The following is a 16,917-nucleotide window of genomic DNA, read 5'->3' as shown; positions in this document are numbered from 1 at the left end:
ATAGCTAGGGTGCAGAGAAAGATCAACTTAATATGAGGCACTGGATGCTAGGCCGCAGTGACTCAGCAGCCACAGTCCTTTGAGCCAGCGAATTCCAAAGATTCGCAACCCTCTAATTGGAGAAATTTCTACTCCCGATGCAAACGCTCCACACCGTCACAGCTTTCAGTCCCATAATATAGTTTACCTTAAATTAAAAGAGGAAATCAGAATTTTAAAAAAGCTGGACTAGATCAGTCAGCCTGTAGGATAGACGGTTTATCTCTTTAATTATTTATTTATTAGTGTCATCAGTAGGTTTACATTAACGCTGCAATGAAGTTACTGTGAAAATCCCCTAGTCGCCACACTCCGGCGCCTGTTTGGGTAACACTGAGGGAGAATTTAGCACGGCCAATCCACCCTAACCAGCACGTCTTTTGGATTGTGGGAGGAAACTGGTGAATCCGGGGCAGCATGGGTGGCACAGTGGTTAGCGCTGCTGCCTCACAGCGCCAGGGACCCGGGTTCGATTCCCGGCTTGGGTCACCGTCTGTGCGGAATCTGCACGTTCTCCCCCCGTGTCTGCGTGGCATTTCCTCCGGATGGCTCCGATTGTGTCATGTTTAACTATCGTTCAATTGTGAAAGGTTAAGCTAATTTGCTATAATTAAACTGTGTTGCTAAATAAAATTTGCTTTAAGTTTATTTATTAGTGTCACAACTAGACTTACATTAACACTGAAATGTGAAAATCCCCCAGTCGCCACACTCCGGCGCCTGTTCGGGTAACTCTGAGGGAGAATTTAGCACGGCCGATGCACCCTAACCTGCACGTCTTTCAGACTGTGGGAGGAAACTGGAGCACCCAATGTGGAAAAGTGTGAGGTTATGGCACTTTGGAAGAAAGAATGGATGCATAACCTATTTTCAAAATGGGAAAATGCTTCGGAAATCAGAAACACAGGGACTTGGGAGTCATTGTTCAAGATTCTCTTAAGGTTAGCGTGCAGGTTCAGTCGGCAGTTAGGAAGACAAATGCAATGTTAGCATTCATGGCAAGAGGGCTAGAATACAAGAGCAGGGATGTACTTCTGTGACTGGAAAAAGCTCTGGTCAGACCCCATTTGGAATATTGTGAGCAGTTTTGGGCCCCGTATCTAAGGAAGGATGTGCTGGCCTTGGAAAGGGTCCAGAGGAGGTTCACAAGAATGATCCCTGGAATGAAGAGCTTGTCGTATGAGGAACGGTTGAGGACTCTGGGTCTGTACTCGTTGGAGTTTAGAAGGATGAGGGGGGATCTTATTGAAACTTATAGGATACTGTGAGGCCTGGATAGAGTGGACATGGAGAGGATGTTTCCACCAGTAGGAAAAACTAGAACCAGAGGGCACAACCTCAGGCTAAAGGGACGATCCTTTAAAACAGAGATGAGGAGGAATTTCTTCAGCCAGAGAGTGGTGAATCTGTGGAACTCTTTGATGCAGAAGGCTGTGGAGGCCGGGTCATTGAGTGTCTTTAAAGACAGAGGTAGATAGGTTCTTGATTAATAAGGGGATCAGGGGTTATGGGGAAAAGGACAGGAGAATGGGGTGAGAAAAACATCAGCCATGATTGAATGGTGGAGCAGACTATAGAAATATAGAATAGACAAGATAGAAATGGTGTCTGGAACAAGCTGCCAGAGGTAGTAGTAGACACAATTTTAAAAAGCATTTAGATAGTTACATGGGTACGATGGGTATAGAGGGATATGGGCCAAATGCGGGCAATTGGGATTAGCTTAGGGGTTTTAAAAAAAAGGGCGGCATGGACAAGTTGGGCCGAAGGGCCTGTTTCCATGCTGTAAACCTCTATGAGACTCGGTGGGCCAAGTGGCCTAATTCTGCTCCTACGTCTTATGGTCTTATTAAGGATATGGGGCAAAGGCTGATGATGTTAGGTTGCAGATAAACCATGATCCCATTGAGTGGTAGAACAGGTTCTGAGGGACAGAATGGCCTCCTCCTGAGCTTTTCTTCAGACGCTGAGCCCTGACAGACCCCACTGCATATTGCCTCACGCTTTTCTTATCCTATACCCAAATGCGATGCAGAACCCGGGTAACACTGCTTCCCTTTTTAACCAGGAGAATCCGCCCACGCTGCACTGCCATCGAACAAAGATAAATCCTCGACGTTTCACAGCTTTGAAGAGGCAGGAACATCCAGTTCAGGAAATGCTTCCCAGTATAGAAAGGTTTGCATTTTATTTTTTTCCCTCCCATTTCAATGTTTCCAACCCAGGCCATGGGCTTTCAGAAAAAGGGCCAAATATTGCGGATGCTGGAATCTGAAAGAAAAATTTGATTTGATTTGATTTATTATTGTCACATGTATTGGGATACAGTGAAAAGTATTGTTTCTTGCGCGCTATACAGACAAAGCATACCATTCATAGAGTACATGGGGAGAAGGATTTGATTTATTATTGTCACATGTGTTGGGATACAGTGAAAAGTATTGTTTCTTGCGTGCTATACAGACAAAGCATACCATTCATAGAGTACATGGGGAGAAGGATTTGATTTATTATTGTCACTTGTATTGGGATACAGTGAAAAGTATTGTTTCTTGCGTGCTATACAGACAAAGCATACCGTTCATAGAGTACATAGAGGAGAAGGATTTGATTTATTATTGTCACATGTGTTGGGATACAGTGAAAAGTATTGTTTCTTGCGCACTATACAGACAAAGCATACCATTCATAGAGAAGGAAAGGAGAGGGTGCAGAATGTAGTGTTACAGTCATAGCTCGGGTGTAGAGAAAGATCAGCTTAATGTGAGGTAGGCCCATTCAAAAGTCTGACAGCAGCAGGGAAGAAGTTGTTCTTGAGTCGGTTGGTGCGTGACCTCAGACTTGTATCTTTTTCCCGACGGAAGAAGGTGGAAGAAAGAATGTCCGGGGTGCGTGGGGTCCTGGATTATGCTGGCTGCTTTGCCGAGGCAGCGGGAAGTGTAGACAGAGTCAATGGATGGGAGGCTGGTTTGCGTGATGGATTGGGCTACATTCACAACCCTTTGTAGTTCCTTGCGGTCTTGGTCAGAGCAGGAGCCCAGACCAAGCTGTGATACATCCAGAAAAGAATGCTTTCTATGGTGCATCTGAAAAAGTTGGTGAGAGTCATAGCCAACATGCCAAATTTCCTTGGTCTTCTGAGAAAGTAGAAACGGAAAACGCTGGAAAATCTCAGCAGGTCTGACAGCATCTGTGGAAAGAGAACAGAGCCAACGATTCCGAGTCTGAATAACTCTTCGTCAGAGTTTCAGAGTGTTTTTTTGCGTCACATTTTTTTTCATGCCTCTCTCATTATCACTTTGTAATTAACCCCCAAAGCGTGTGAAGGTAGTTGGATGGTTGCCCCTGGTTTCTGCCGTCCTTACCCGGTCTGGCCTATATGTGACTCCAGAGCTACAGCCAATGTGGTTGACTCTCAAACTGCCTTCAGACAACTAGGGATGGGCAATAAATGCTGGCCAGCCAGCAACACGGTGGCGCAGTGGTTAGCACTGCTGCCTCAGAGCGCCAGGGACCCAGGTTCGATTCCTGGCCTCGAGCGACTGTGTGGAAAAGTTACATCATCAAAGAATTCGAGCAAATTCATCAAACATGATTTATCTTTCATAAAGTCAACCATGTTGACTTATAAAGTTGAAGTTTATTTACTCGTCACAAGTAAGGCTTATATTAACGCTGCAATGAAGTTACTGTGAAATTCCCCTAGTCGCCACACTTCGGCGCCTGTTCGGGTCAATGCACCCTAACCAGCACGTCTTTCAGACTGTGGAAGAAACTGGAACTCCCGGAGGAAACCCAGGCAGACACGGGGAGAACGTGCAAACTCCACACAGGCAGTGACGGAAGCTGGGAATCGAACCCAATTCCCTGGCGCTGTGAGGCAGCAGTGCTAACCACTGTGCCACCGTGCCACCCCCACGAACGCATGTTCTCCCCGTGTCTGCGTGGGTTTCCTCCTTGTGCTCTGGTTTCCTCCCACAGTCTAAAGATATGCAGGTTAGGTGCATTGGCCATGGGAAATCGTCCCTTAGTGTCAGGGAGATTAGCTAGGGTAAATATGTGGGGTGACGGGGATAGGGTCTGGGTGGGATTGTGGTCGGTGCAGACTCGATGGGCCAAATGGCCTCCTTCTGCACTGTAGGATTCTATAACACCCATGCCCCACAAGTGAATTAAAAAAGGATGATGATCCCAGATTTTGTCTTCCATAGAGATTCATTCCAGTGCAGTGTGTGCGATCAGTGCCGGATCCCAGCATTTAAATTTCCATGTCCGGCAGCTGAAGTGTCATGAATAATCTTTTTTTCCTGATGGTGCAGGTACAACTGTGTCCCTGGTAGGTGCAACTGTTGAAATGCCAAGTTAGGGCTTTACTCTTTCCCCCGAGTGACTGCACTGCCACCCAGTTAGTCTCTGGACAGGAGGCTTAAACTAACCAACCTTCCCAGAGCCGGAGTGTGTGGCTGTTACCATGTGGAACTACGCTGGAACTCCAGCCTTGAGTGGTTCTGTAAAGCAATCAGTTTCATCCAGGCTAACTCCGGGGAGAGGCGGTCCGAAGACAATCCTCAATTGTCCTTGTGGAATGCACCCCAAAAAAATAATCCGGGTGGGACCGCCATCCCCTTCTTATCTGACATCCAGTTCATAAAATTCCTACAGTGCAGAAGAGGCTGTTTGGCCCATCGAGCCTGCACCCACTCTCTGACAGAGTATCTTCCCCGGAACCTCTTTCCTGTCCTATCCCTGTAATCCCACACAATTCCCATGGTCAATCCACCTAACCTACACATCTTTGGACACTAAGGGGCAATTTAGCATGGCCAATCCACCTAACCTGCACATCTTTGGCCACTAAGTGGCAATTTAGCATGGCCAATCCATCTAACCTACACATCTTTGGACACTAAGTGGCAATTTAGCATGGCCAATCTACCTAACCTGCACATCTTTGGATACTAAGGGGCAATTTAGCATGGCCAATTCACCTAACCCGCACATCTTTGGATACGAAGGGGCAATTTAGCATGGCCAATCCACCTAACCTACACATCTTTAGACACTACGGGGCAATTTAGCATGGCCAATCCACCTAACCTACACATCTTTGGACACTAAGGGTTAATTTAGCATGGCCAATCCACCTAACCTACACATCTTTGGACACTAAGGGTTAATTTAGCATGGCCAATCCACCTAACCTACACATCTTTGGACACTAAGGGTTAATTTAGCATGGCCAATCCACCGAACCTACACATCTTTGGAGGAAGCCGGAGGAAACCTACGTAGACACGGGGAGAATTTGCAAACTCCGCACAGACAGTCACCCGAGGCTAGAATTGAACCCGGGTCCCTGAGGCTGCAGTGCTGACCACCGTGCCACCCTTTGAATAATTGGGTGGGTCTACCCGCAAACAGTCAACGCAATCCTTCGCCGCAAATAATTTTCTCGGTTCAGTTTTGTGTCGGACCTTGGTACTTACAGGTGTGTCTCTTTCTTGTGTTCAGGTGCAGCATTCAGGCGTGGTCGCTCCATTCTCCAACAGAACTCTGTCACATCCCTCGTTCCACTCCTTTTATGCTGCGGTCTCCTCTCAGCAGTCACAGACCTTCCCCGCTGAAGCCGATGACTCGAGATTCGAGGGCCAAGATTCTCACTCCAAGGCTGGGCTCCCGGTGAAATCTGAAGCCAGCGTCCTCCGTTCCCAGGACATTCACAGTAAGACCGAGTGAAGAACTATGCAATAATGCGACCAAACATGGCGATATCAGTCGGAGCTGCCGGTAGATAGATTTTATTCCCCGGTATAAGACGTGGCTGAGTGGAATCCTATCTTCCGATTGGAGATCTCTCGTCTACAACTTCTTGCTTTTTTTTTCATCTCAATCCTTCTTCACCAGAAAGGAGAAAGAGTATTCTTATCTTGTAGAGGTCTATAAAATAATCATAGAAATCATAGAAACCCTACAGTGCAGAAGGAGGCCATTTGGCCCATCGAGTCTGCACCGACCACAATCCCACCCAGGCCCTCCCCCCACATATTTTACCCGCTAAGCCCTCTAACCTATGCATCTCAGGATTCTAAGGGGCAATTGTTTTTTTTTTAACCTGGCCAATCAACCTAACCCGCACATCTTTGGACTGTGGGAGGAAACCGGAGCACCCGGAGGAAACCCACGCAGACACGAGGAGAATGTGCAAACTCCACACAGACAGTGACCCGAGCCGGGAATCGAACCTGGGACCCTGGAGCTGTGAAGCAGCAGTGCTAACCACTGCGCTACCGTGCCGCCCCTATGAGGGGCATAGATCAGCTAGATAGTCAACATCTTTTCCCAAAGGTAGGGGAGTCTAAAACTAGAGGGCATAGGTTTAAATGAGAGGGGGAGAGATACAAAAGGGCTCCAGATGGGGAATTATTTCACACAGAGGCTGGTGAGTGTCTGGAACGAGCTGCCAGAGGCAGTAGTAGAGGCGGGTACAATTTTGTCTTTTAAAAAGCATTTAGACAGTTAACATGGGTAAGATGGGTATAGAGGGCAATGCGGGCAATTGGGACTAGCTTATGGGTTTAAAAAAAAGGGCAGCATGGACAAGTTGGGCCGAAGGGCCTGTTTCCATGCCGTGAACCTCTATGAATCTATTCACTTGGAGCTTTTCACTTCCACGAGGCATCCCCATCGCAGTTCAGAAACCATAGCCTGCTTTTGAACTGTAGACGCTGCTCTGTAGGCGGACACCAGAACTTATTTCTTTTTAAGTTAGAAGTTTATTTATTCGTGTCGCAGGTAGGTTTACATTAACACCGCAATGAAGTTACTGTGGCACTAGAAGCAAGTGTAGGCCTACCAGGCCCTTCAAGCCTGCCCCGCCATTCAATACAAAAATGTCTCATCTACGCCGGCCTCGACTCCTTTTCTGTGCCATTTTCCCTCTATTCCTCGGTCTATCAAATATTCATCCACCTCCACCTTAAATACTTCTAATAATCCAGCCTCCGCCACCCTTTGGGGCGGAGAATTCCGGAGATTCACCACCCTCTACGAGAAGAATTTTCTGCGCACCTCAGAATTAAACGGCCAGCCCTTTATCTTGTCCCCTTGTTGGAGACTCTCTCACGAGTGAAAACATCTCATCCATCTACCCTACCAAGCTCCCCCCCTCAGGATCTTTGATTAAGGGCGCTCCTCACTCTTCTAATCTCCAAGGAATACAGACCCAGACTATTTAGTCTGTCTTGATAGGACAACCCACTCATCCCAGGAATTAGCCTGGCGAATCACCTTTTGGTTGCTTCCGATGTTGCTATAACTGTTTTTTTAGCTAAGGGGACCAAAACTGTACGCAGTATTCCCAGGGTGAGGCCACACCAACAATTGCAACAAAACCTCCCTATGTTTGAACTCCAACCCCTTCGCAATAAAGGTCAAATTGCCGATTGCCTCATTTACCACTTGTTACATAGAACATAGAACAGTACAGCACAGAACAGGCCCTTCGGCCCACAATGTTGTACCGAGCTTTGTCTGAAACCCAGATCAAGCTATTTCCTCCCTATCATCCCGAAGTACTCCATGTGACTATCCAATAGCTTCTTAAATGTTCCTAAAGTTTCTGACTCCACTATCCCTGCAGGCAGTCCATTCCACACCCCAACCACTCTCTGAGTAAAAAACCTACCTCGGACATCCTTCCTATATCTCCCACCATGAACCCTATAGTTATGCCCCCTAGTTACCGCTCCATTCACCCGAGGAAATAGTCTTTGAACGTTCACTCTATCTATCCCCCTCATCATCTTATAAACCTCTATCAAGTCTCCTCTCAACCTCCTCCGCTCCAAAGAGAAAAGCCCAAGTTCCCTCAACCTTTCCTCATAAGACCTACCCTCCAAACCAGGCAGCATCCTGGTAAATCTCCTCTGCACTCTTTCCAGCGCTTCCACATCCTTCTTATAGTGAGGTGACCAGAACTGCACACAATATTCCAAATGCGGTCTCACCAAGTTCCTGTACAGTTGCAGCATAACCCCACGGCTATTAAACTCAAACCCCCTGTTAATAAATGCTAACACACTGTAGGCCTTCTTCACGGCTCTATCCACTTGAGTGGCAACCTTCAGAGATCTATGGATATGAACCCCAAGATCTCTCTGTTCCTCCACATTCTTCAGAACCCTACCTTTGACCCTGTAATCCACATTTAAATTTGTCGTACCAAAATGAATCACCTCGCATTTGTCAGGGTTAAACTCCATTTGCCATTTTTCAGCCCAGCTCTGCATCCTATCTATATCTCTTTGCAGCCTACAACAGCCCTCCACCTCATCCACTACTCCACCAATCTTGGTGTCATCAGCAAATTTACTGTTGGACCTGCCTGCGAGCTTTTTGTGATTGATGCACTAGAACACCCAGATCCCTCTGCACTTCACTCACCCGCAGTCTCTCTCTCCATTTAGATAATAATCTAAGAAAACCTGCAGGCAAGTTTTCTCTCAAAATTCATTCTCTCCCTACTTATCAACTCTGTAGTCCTTTGCTGATGGAACTTAAAATCCTCCTGGCCCTCTGGCCCACCGCTATCCCTTGCCGCTTTGTATGTCCTGCTTTTCACTTTAACATTGTCCTTAACCTCCTGTGTTAACCACGGATTTTGCCACTTTCTTGTGGAATCCCTCTTTTTGATTGGGATAAACTCCTGCTGAACATTTTAGACCAGCTGTTGGACTATCTGCCACTGCTCATCCACTGACCCGAATCTCAGCTTGTTTACCCAGTTCACCTTGGACAGCTCCTCCCTCATACCATTATAATTGCCCTGTTTTAAGTTGAAGACACTGGTTATGGACCCATTGCGTTCACCCTCAAACTGCATCTGGAATTCTATCATATTGTGGTCACAGAGTCATAGAGGTTTACAGCATGGAAACAGGCCCATCGGCCCAACTTGTCCATGCCGCCCTTTTTTTTTAACCACTAAGCTAGCCCCAATTGCCCGCATTTGGCCCATATCCCTCTCTACCCATCCTACTCATGTAACTGTCTAAATGCTTTTTAAAAGACAAAATTGTACCCGCCTCTACTACTGCCTCTGGCAGCTTGTTCCAGACACTCACCACCCTCTGTGTGAAAAAATTGCCCCTCTGGATCCTTTTGTATCTCTCCCCTCTCACCTTAAACCTATGCCCTCTAGTTTTAGACTCCCCTACCTTTGGGAAAAGATATTGACTATCTAGCTGATCTGTGACCCTCATTATTTTATAGACCTCTATAAGATCACCCCTCAGCCTCCTCCGCTCCAGAGAAAAAAGTCCCAGTCTATCCAGCCTCTCCTTATAACTCAAACCATCAAGTCCCGGTAGCATCCGAGTAAATCTTTTCTGCACTCTTTTTAGTTTAATAATATCCTTTCTATAATAGGGTGACCAGAACGGTACACAGTCACTAAAGTTTAGTTTATATATTAATGTCACAAGTATAGAATCATCATAAGATCACAGAATCGCTATAGCGCGGAAGGAGGCCATTCGGCCCATCGAGTCTGCACCGACCACAATCCCACCCAGGCCCTATCCCCGTAACCTCACGCATTTACCCTGCTCATCCCCCTGACACTAAGGGGCAATTTAGCATGGCCAATCCACCTAACCTGCACATCTTCGGACTGTGGGAGGAAACCGGAGCACCCGGAGGAAACCCACGGAGACACAGGGAGAACGTGCAAACTTCACACAAACACCTCAAGTAGGCTTACGTTAACACTGCAATGAAGTTACCGTGAAAATCTCCTAGTCCGCACACTCCGGCGCCTTCGGGTAACACTGAGGGAGAATTTAGCATGGCCAATGCACCCTAACCAGCACGTCTTTCAGACTGTGGGAGGAAACCGGAGCATCCAGAAGAAACCCACGCAGACACGGGGGGGGAGAACGTGCAGACTCCGCACAGACAGTGACCCGTAGTCGGGAATCAAACCCAGGTCCTTGGCGCTGTGAGGCAGCAGTGCTAACCACTGTGCCACCGTGCCGCTCTGAGTTTCGGCTGTCTCAGAGGGGCAGTTAAGAATCAACCACATTGCTGGGGGTCTGGAGTCACATGTAGGCCAGGCGGGGTAAGGACGGCAGATTCCCTTCCCTAAAAGGGGGCATTAGTGAACCAGATAGGTTTTTTTCTGACAACTAATGACAGTCACCGTTACTGAGACAGATTTTCAATTCCAGATTGTATGAATTGGATTTAAGTTTCACAAGCTGCCGTGGTGGGATTCGAACCCTCTGAAGTCCCCATCCAATGGAATTGCCACAACATCACCAACTAGCCTGAAATATGAATATTGAAAAAAGACCATAAGACATAGGAGCAGAATGAGGCCACTCGGCCCATCAAGTCTGCTCCGTCATTCAATCATGGCTGATATTTTTCTCATCCCCATTCTCCTGCCCTTTTCCCCAAAACCCCTGATCCCCTTATTAATCAAGAACCAATCTATCTCTATCTTAAAGACACTCAACGACCCGGCCTCCGCAACCTTCTGCGGCAAAGAGTTCCACAGATTCACCACTCTCTGGCTGAAGAAATTCCTCCTCATCCCTGTTTTAAAGGATCTACCCTTTAGCGGAGGAGGCTGAGGGGTGATCTTATAGAGGTCTATAAAATAATGAGGGTCACAGATCAGCTAGATAGTCAATATCTTTTCCCAAAGGTAGGGGAGTCTAAAACTAGCATGGCCACTCCATCTAATCCACACATCTTTGGACACTAAGGGGTGATTTAGCATGGCCAATCCACCTAACCTGCACATCTTTGGACACTAAGGGGCAAATTAGCATGGCCAATCTATCTAACCTGCAAATCTTTGGCCACTAAGGGACAATTTAGCATGGCCAATCCACCTAACCTGCACATCTTTGGACACTAAGGGGCAATTTTGCCTGAGGTTGTGCCCCCTGGTTCTAGTCTTTCCTACTAGTGGAAACATCCTCTCCACGTCCACTCTATCCAGGCCTCGCAGTATCCTGTAAGTTTCAATAAGATCCCCCCACTCATCCTTCTAAACTCCAACGAGTACAGACCCAGAGTCCTCAACCGTTCCTCATACGACAAGCTCTCCATTCCAGGGATCATTCTTGTGAACCTCCAAGGCCAGCACATCCTTCCTTAGATACAGGACCCAAAACGGCTCACAATACTCCAAATGGGGGTCTGACCAGAGCCTTCTACAGCCTCAGAAGTACATCCCTGCTCTTGTATTCTAGCCCTCTCGACATGAATGCTAACATTGCATTTGCCTTCCTAACTGCCAACCGAACCTGCACGTTAACCTTAAGAGAATCTTGAATAAGGACTCCCTTTTCGTAAAAAAAACTTTGGGTTTTCTTTGATTCTCTTTGAATCTTATCTGACACAAAGGATGTAGTTTAAATGCAAAGTGCAGGACAGGCCTCTATAAAGAAAAGGTCTAAAGTTATCACCTGCTCCACTTTTCTGTTTCAGTGCCAGCCATCCATCAAAGTGAGTTCTTCTACACGGACCCGGCGCTGCCATCTGGTTACCGCGTTTACAATCACCTTTCGCTTCCCACACGCCAGGTAATGAGCCAAAGGTTGGAGAGTGTAGGTGGCTCGGATGTAGCCTCTTCACCAAGTGTCTCCATGGGTCCCCACTCGGCACAGCCCTGCCATCTTTATCATGTTCAAGAATCTATCCAATTCCCTTTTGAAAATTCCGAATGAATCTGCTTCCACCACCCTGTCAGGCAAAAACATAATTCATAGATTCACAGAATCCTTACAGTGCAGGAGGAGGCCATTCGGCCCATCGGGTCTGCACCAACATCTTAACTGGGCCAATGCTGCGCCCTATCTCCGTAACGCCATGCATTTTATCCCGCTAATTCCCTAATCTACACACTAAGGGGCAGTTTAGCATGGCCAATCTACCTAACCCACACATCTTTGGACACTAAGGGGCAATTTAGCACGGCCAATCTATCTAACCTGCAAATCTTTGGCCACTAAGGGACAATTTAGCATGGCCAATCCACCTAACCTGCACATCTTTGGACACTAAGGGGCAAATTAGCATGGCCAATCTATCTAACCTGCAAATCTTTGGCCACTAAGGGACAATTTAGCATGGCCAATGCACCTCACCTGCACATCTTTGGACACTAAGGGGCAATTTAGCGTAGCCACTCCATCTAATCCACACATCTTTGGACACTAAGGGGCAATTTAGCATGGCCAATCCGCCTAACCTACACATCTTTGGACACTAAGGGGCAAATTAACATGGCCAATCTATCTAACCTGCAAATCTTTGGCCACTAAGGGACAATTTAGCATGGCCAATGCACCTAACCTGCACATCTTTGGACACTAAGGGGCAATTTAGCATAGCCAATCCACCGAACCTACACATCTTTGGACACCAAGGGGCAATTTAGCATGGCCAATCCACCTAACCTGCACATCTTTGAACACTAGGACACCCACGCAGACACGGGGAGAATGTGCAGACTCCACACAGACAGTGACCCAAGCCGGGAATCGAACCCGTGTCCCTGACGCTGTGAGGCAGCAGTGCTAACCACCGTGCCCACCGTGCCGCCCCATTCACTGCAAAACAAAAATTCATGTCTCCCCTCTGGGTTCTTTTGCCAATTATCTTGAAACTATGTCCTCTGGTTACTAACCCCGCTGCCAACAGAAACAGCTTCCTTTTATTTACTCCACCAAAACCCTTCACAATCTCGAACACCTCTATTAGATCCTCTCTTCCCCTTCTCCAACCTCTAAGGATAACAGTTTCCCATAAGGCACTTCCAATTGCAGACTGATGTTACTGCCCTCTGTGCTACACAGGAGAAATGTTGCACGACTTTCCTCTCTCCTACCCTAACGGGACCAATTATTTTCCATAGACAGCTCTCCTGTGCCTTAGCTAAGTGTGAATCGGTACCTTAAGAACATGAGAACATAAGAAATAGGAGCAGGAGTAGGCCATCTAGCCCCTCGAGCCTGCCCCGCCATTCAGTAAGATCATGGCTGATCTGAAGTGGATCAGTTCCACTTACCCGCCTGATCCCCATAACGCCTAATTCCCTGACCGATCAGGAATCCATCTATCCGTGATTTAAACATATTCAACGAGGTAGCCTCCACCACTTCAGTGGGCAGAGAATTCCAGAGATTCACCACCCTCTGAGAGAAGAAGTTCCTCCTCAACTCTGTCCTAAACTGACCCCCCTTTATTTTGAGGCTGTGCCCTCTAGTTCTAGCTTCCTTTCTAAGTGGAAAGAATCTCTCCACCTCTACCCTATCCAGCCCCTTCATTATCTTATAGGTCTCTATAAGATCCCACCTTAGCGCTGGGAGGTAATTTGAATGCAAACAGTTTGAGTGAAAGCTAATCCCATTCTACCCATGGAGAGCTACGGACGGTTGTGTTCCCCCATCCTTACCACAGGGCACCATGGCCAAGCGTTGAACCCTGTGGGGCGGCACGGTGGCACAGTGGTTAGCACTGCTGCCTCCCAGCTCCAGGGACCTGGGTTCGATTCCCGGCTCGGGTCACTGTCTGTGTGGAGTTTGCACATTCTCCCCGTGTCTGCGTGGGTTTCCTCCGGGTGCTCCGGTTTCCTCCCACAGTCCAAAGATGCACAGGTTAGGTGGATTGGCCATGTTAAGTTGCCCCTTCATGTCCAAAGATGTGCATGTTAGGTGGATTAGCCATGGTAAATGTGTGGGGATTCGGGGGTTATCAGGCCCAACCTTTCATCAGAAGATAACCCCTTTATCCCAGAAATCAGTTGAGTGAACCTTCCCTGCACTGCTTCTAATACAATCATTTCTTAGGGTGGCACAGTGGGTTAGCACTGCTGCCTCACAGCTCCAGGGACCCGGGTTCGATTCCCGGCTCGGGTCACTGTCTGTGCGGAGTCTGCACGTTCTCCCCCCCCGTGTCTGCGTGGGTTTCTTCCGGGTGCTCCGGTTTCCTCCCACAGTCCAAAGATGTGGCAGTTTAGGTGCATTGGCCATGCTAAATTGCCCTTTAGTGTCCTGGGATGTGTAGGTTAGAGGGATTAGTGGGGTAAATGTGTGTGGTTTTGGGGATAGGGCCTGGGTAGGATTGTGGTGGGTGCAGACTCGATGGGCCGAGTGGCCTCCTTCTGCACTGATTTCTATTAACAGTTGACGTCAGCTCACTGAGCACAGCTGAGGAATGACGAATTTTATTAGTGTCACAAGTAGACTTACCTTAACACTGCAATGAAGTTACTGTGAGAATCCCCTAGTCGCCACACTCTGGTGCCTGTTCGGGTAACACTGAGGGAGAATTTAGCACGGTCAAATCCACCCTAACCAGCACGTCTTTCAGACTGTGGGAGGAAACCGGAGCACCCGGAGGAAACCCACGCAGACACGGGGGGGAGAACGTGCAGACTCCACACAGACAGTGACCCAAGGCGGGAATCGAACCCGGGACCCTGGAGCTGTGAGGCAGCAGTGCTAACCACTGTGTCACCGCGCCGCCTCAACGTAAGCCTGCTTACGTTAACACTGCAGCGAAGTTACTGTGCAAATCCCCTAATCGCCACGCTCCGGCGCCTGTTTGGGTAACACTGAGGGGGAATTTAGCACGGCCAATCCACCCTAACCAGGACATAGAATCTCCACAGTGCAGAAGGAGGCCATTCGGCCCATCAAGCCTGCAACGACCCACGATCCCACCCAGGCTCTAACCCCGTGGCCCTACTGAATTACCCAGCTGGTCCCCCCTGACACTAAAGGAGCAATTTAGCATCTTTGGAGTGTGGGAGGAAACCGGAGCACCCGGAGGAAACCCACGCAGACACGGGGGGGGGAGAACGTGCAAACTCCACACAGACAGTGACCCAAGCCGGGAATCGGGTCCCTGACACTGTGAGGCAGCAGTGCTGACCACTGTGCCACCCCATGGGAACTTCCGTGGATGTGTGGTTCAGTTCTTTCAGCAGTTGTCACCTGCTAAGGATCCAAGCGGGGTTTGTCACCCAAGTGAGAGTTCTTTATATCATGAGTTTGATTTATCTTGAGTTATTTCATGGCTGCTGAATCCATGTGACTAACAATCCGACTGATTCCGCAGGTGCTCCAAGGTTTAAGACTCAATACTCCTTCTCCCATCATGTCTGCATGCATGGCTCCAAACATTCAGCGAGACAACCGCACTCCCTCCAGTCACGCTCCTCGCGCTTTGACGAGTTGCCAGGAGCAAAGCGATCCTGTATCTAAAGCAGAGCGCGATGCCATCAGCAGCTTGCTGGACCTTAGCCGGTGCGGCCAGTCGGACAGCGCGGGGGCAGAAGCCCTGGAGCCCGCGCACAGCAGCAGATGCGTACGCCAGACGTTAGGAGATCTCCAGGGCGTCGGAAGGTACGGCATGGGCCTACCAGCCGGCTCGGGAGGCTGGAGTGTAAAGGGCGCCAATCAAAGGCGCCTCCCGCTTCTTAACAAGCCCTCGTTCGACTCTCCTCCAAACACCGAGCTTTACAAAACCTGCCAGAGGGCCGAGCCTGAACACGAACACTCCGCTTGGCAGCACCATCCCTCTCAAACATCCGCAACGTCGCCCGAAGGTAGACCATCGAACGCTCCCTCGGGCCCCGAGATTCAAACGCTCGACTCTGCAAGGCCGTGCGCTGGGGCAGAGCCTGTAGACCTTGCGGACATTGTGCCCGAGATTGTTGGAAAAATTGAAGTCAGCAGTTACGGTTTTCCGACTTAATGTTGGAAATGATGGGAAAGGCCTCGGAAGGAAGAAACGAAACAGCATAATTGTACCCGGAGCAGGGGCAGGGATGGGAGCAAGAGTCAACAGCCAAAGATTTCATCCCTTGTTGAGACAGCTTGAGAAATTCAACGTTGATCTCTTCCCATGTCCAAGTTGTGTCCCTCACAGCTCCCCACCCGCCCCCGAGCGATGGTGATTATTGGGGTGAAGTGGAACAGTTACGCTTAGAATTGACGTAACACAGACGAGAAACATTGAGGGTGTTCAGATTTGTGACCCTCCTATCTGAAGGGGGGACTGAGACACACCAGAGACCTACAACGAGGGGAATCGGCTCGTAAATGTCGGCCGCTGCACTGAATTGAATTCTAGCGGTTAAATTCTCCGAGAATTCACTCTCCAAGTCAGAAAGTGACCAGATAGGAATGTTTAATTGAAGAGTCTTTTTTTTTTGAAGAGTGGATGTCCCTGAGGAACGTGAAGCAGTCGCTCCTCGCTATCAGGGCGCTCCGGTTTCCTCCCACAGTCCGAAAGACGTGCTGGTTCGGATGCATTTACCCCCAACAGACGCCGGAGTGTCGCAGTAACTTCATTGCAATGTTAACGTCAGCCTTACCCGTGACTAATAAACAAACTTTACGTTACTTTACTTATTTGGATGAGTTGGGGATCAATGAAAGGGCCGAGTGAGAAATGGCGAGACGGGAGCCACGGTGTCGAGCCCTTGGGTGTACAAGCGAGGGGGTCAGCTTTCCTGAGACAAAGGTCTCCAATGGCGTGAGCGAAACTCCGATCGGACAAGGACACTGAACGTTGTTCGGGAAACTCACGAATGATGTTTGCAAGACAGAAGGTGCTGGCAAAACCCGGGTCTGGCAGCATCGGGGTAGACTCGATGGGCCAAATGGCCTCATTCTGTACTGTAGGGATTCTAGGATCTGCGCAGATGAGCTTTCGGGCTGTTGCGTGCAAACGTGCGGGTGGGGGGGGGCGGGGGGTGGTGTGGGAGGGGGTTGGCAGTGGGGGGGAGGGGAAGAGAAGGTCAGGTGAAGAAAAAAGAGATCAGGAATAGGTTAGAGGGCAGGGGAGATTAAATTA

General features: G+C 48.6%; 1 protein-coding gene across 1 annotated transcript in view; it reads left to right on the top strand.

Moving 5' to 3' along the window:
* Window positions 1–16,471, top strand: part of LOC144481627 (uncharacterized) — a 74,986-nt gene extending 58,515 nt beyond the window's left edge. Inside the window, exons 8-11 of the mRNA XM_078200763.1 lie at window positions 4,359–4,375; window positions 5,551–5,761; window positions 11,539–11,633; window positions 15,175–16,471. Coding sequence (XP_078056889.1) covers window positions 4,359–4,375; window positions 5,551–5,761; window positions 11,539–11,633; window positions 15,175–15,813 — 962 coding nt within the window. The 3' untranslated portion in view covers window positions 15,814–16,471. The remainder of the gene's footprint in view (window positions 1–4,358; window positions 4,376–5,550; window positions 5,762–11,538; window positions 11,634–15,174) is intronic.
* The last annotated feature ends 446 nt before the right edge of the window (window positions 16,472–16,917 follow it).

Source organism: Mustelus asterias, chromosome 31 (assembly GCF_964213995.1).
Source record: "Mustelus asterias chromosome 31, sMusAst1.hap1.1, whole genome shotgun sequence".
NCBI classification, from domain to species: Eukaryota; Metazoa; Chordata; class Chondrichthyes; order Carcharhiniformes; family Triakidae; genus Mustelus; species Mustelus asterias.
Note: the sequence above shows the minus strand (reverse complement) of the source record. Positions and strands in the feature narration are given on the sequence as shown.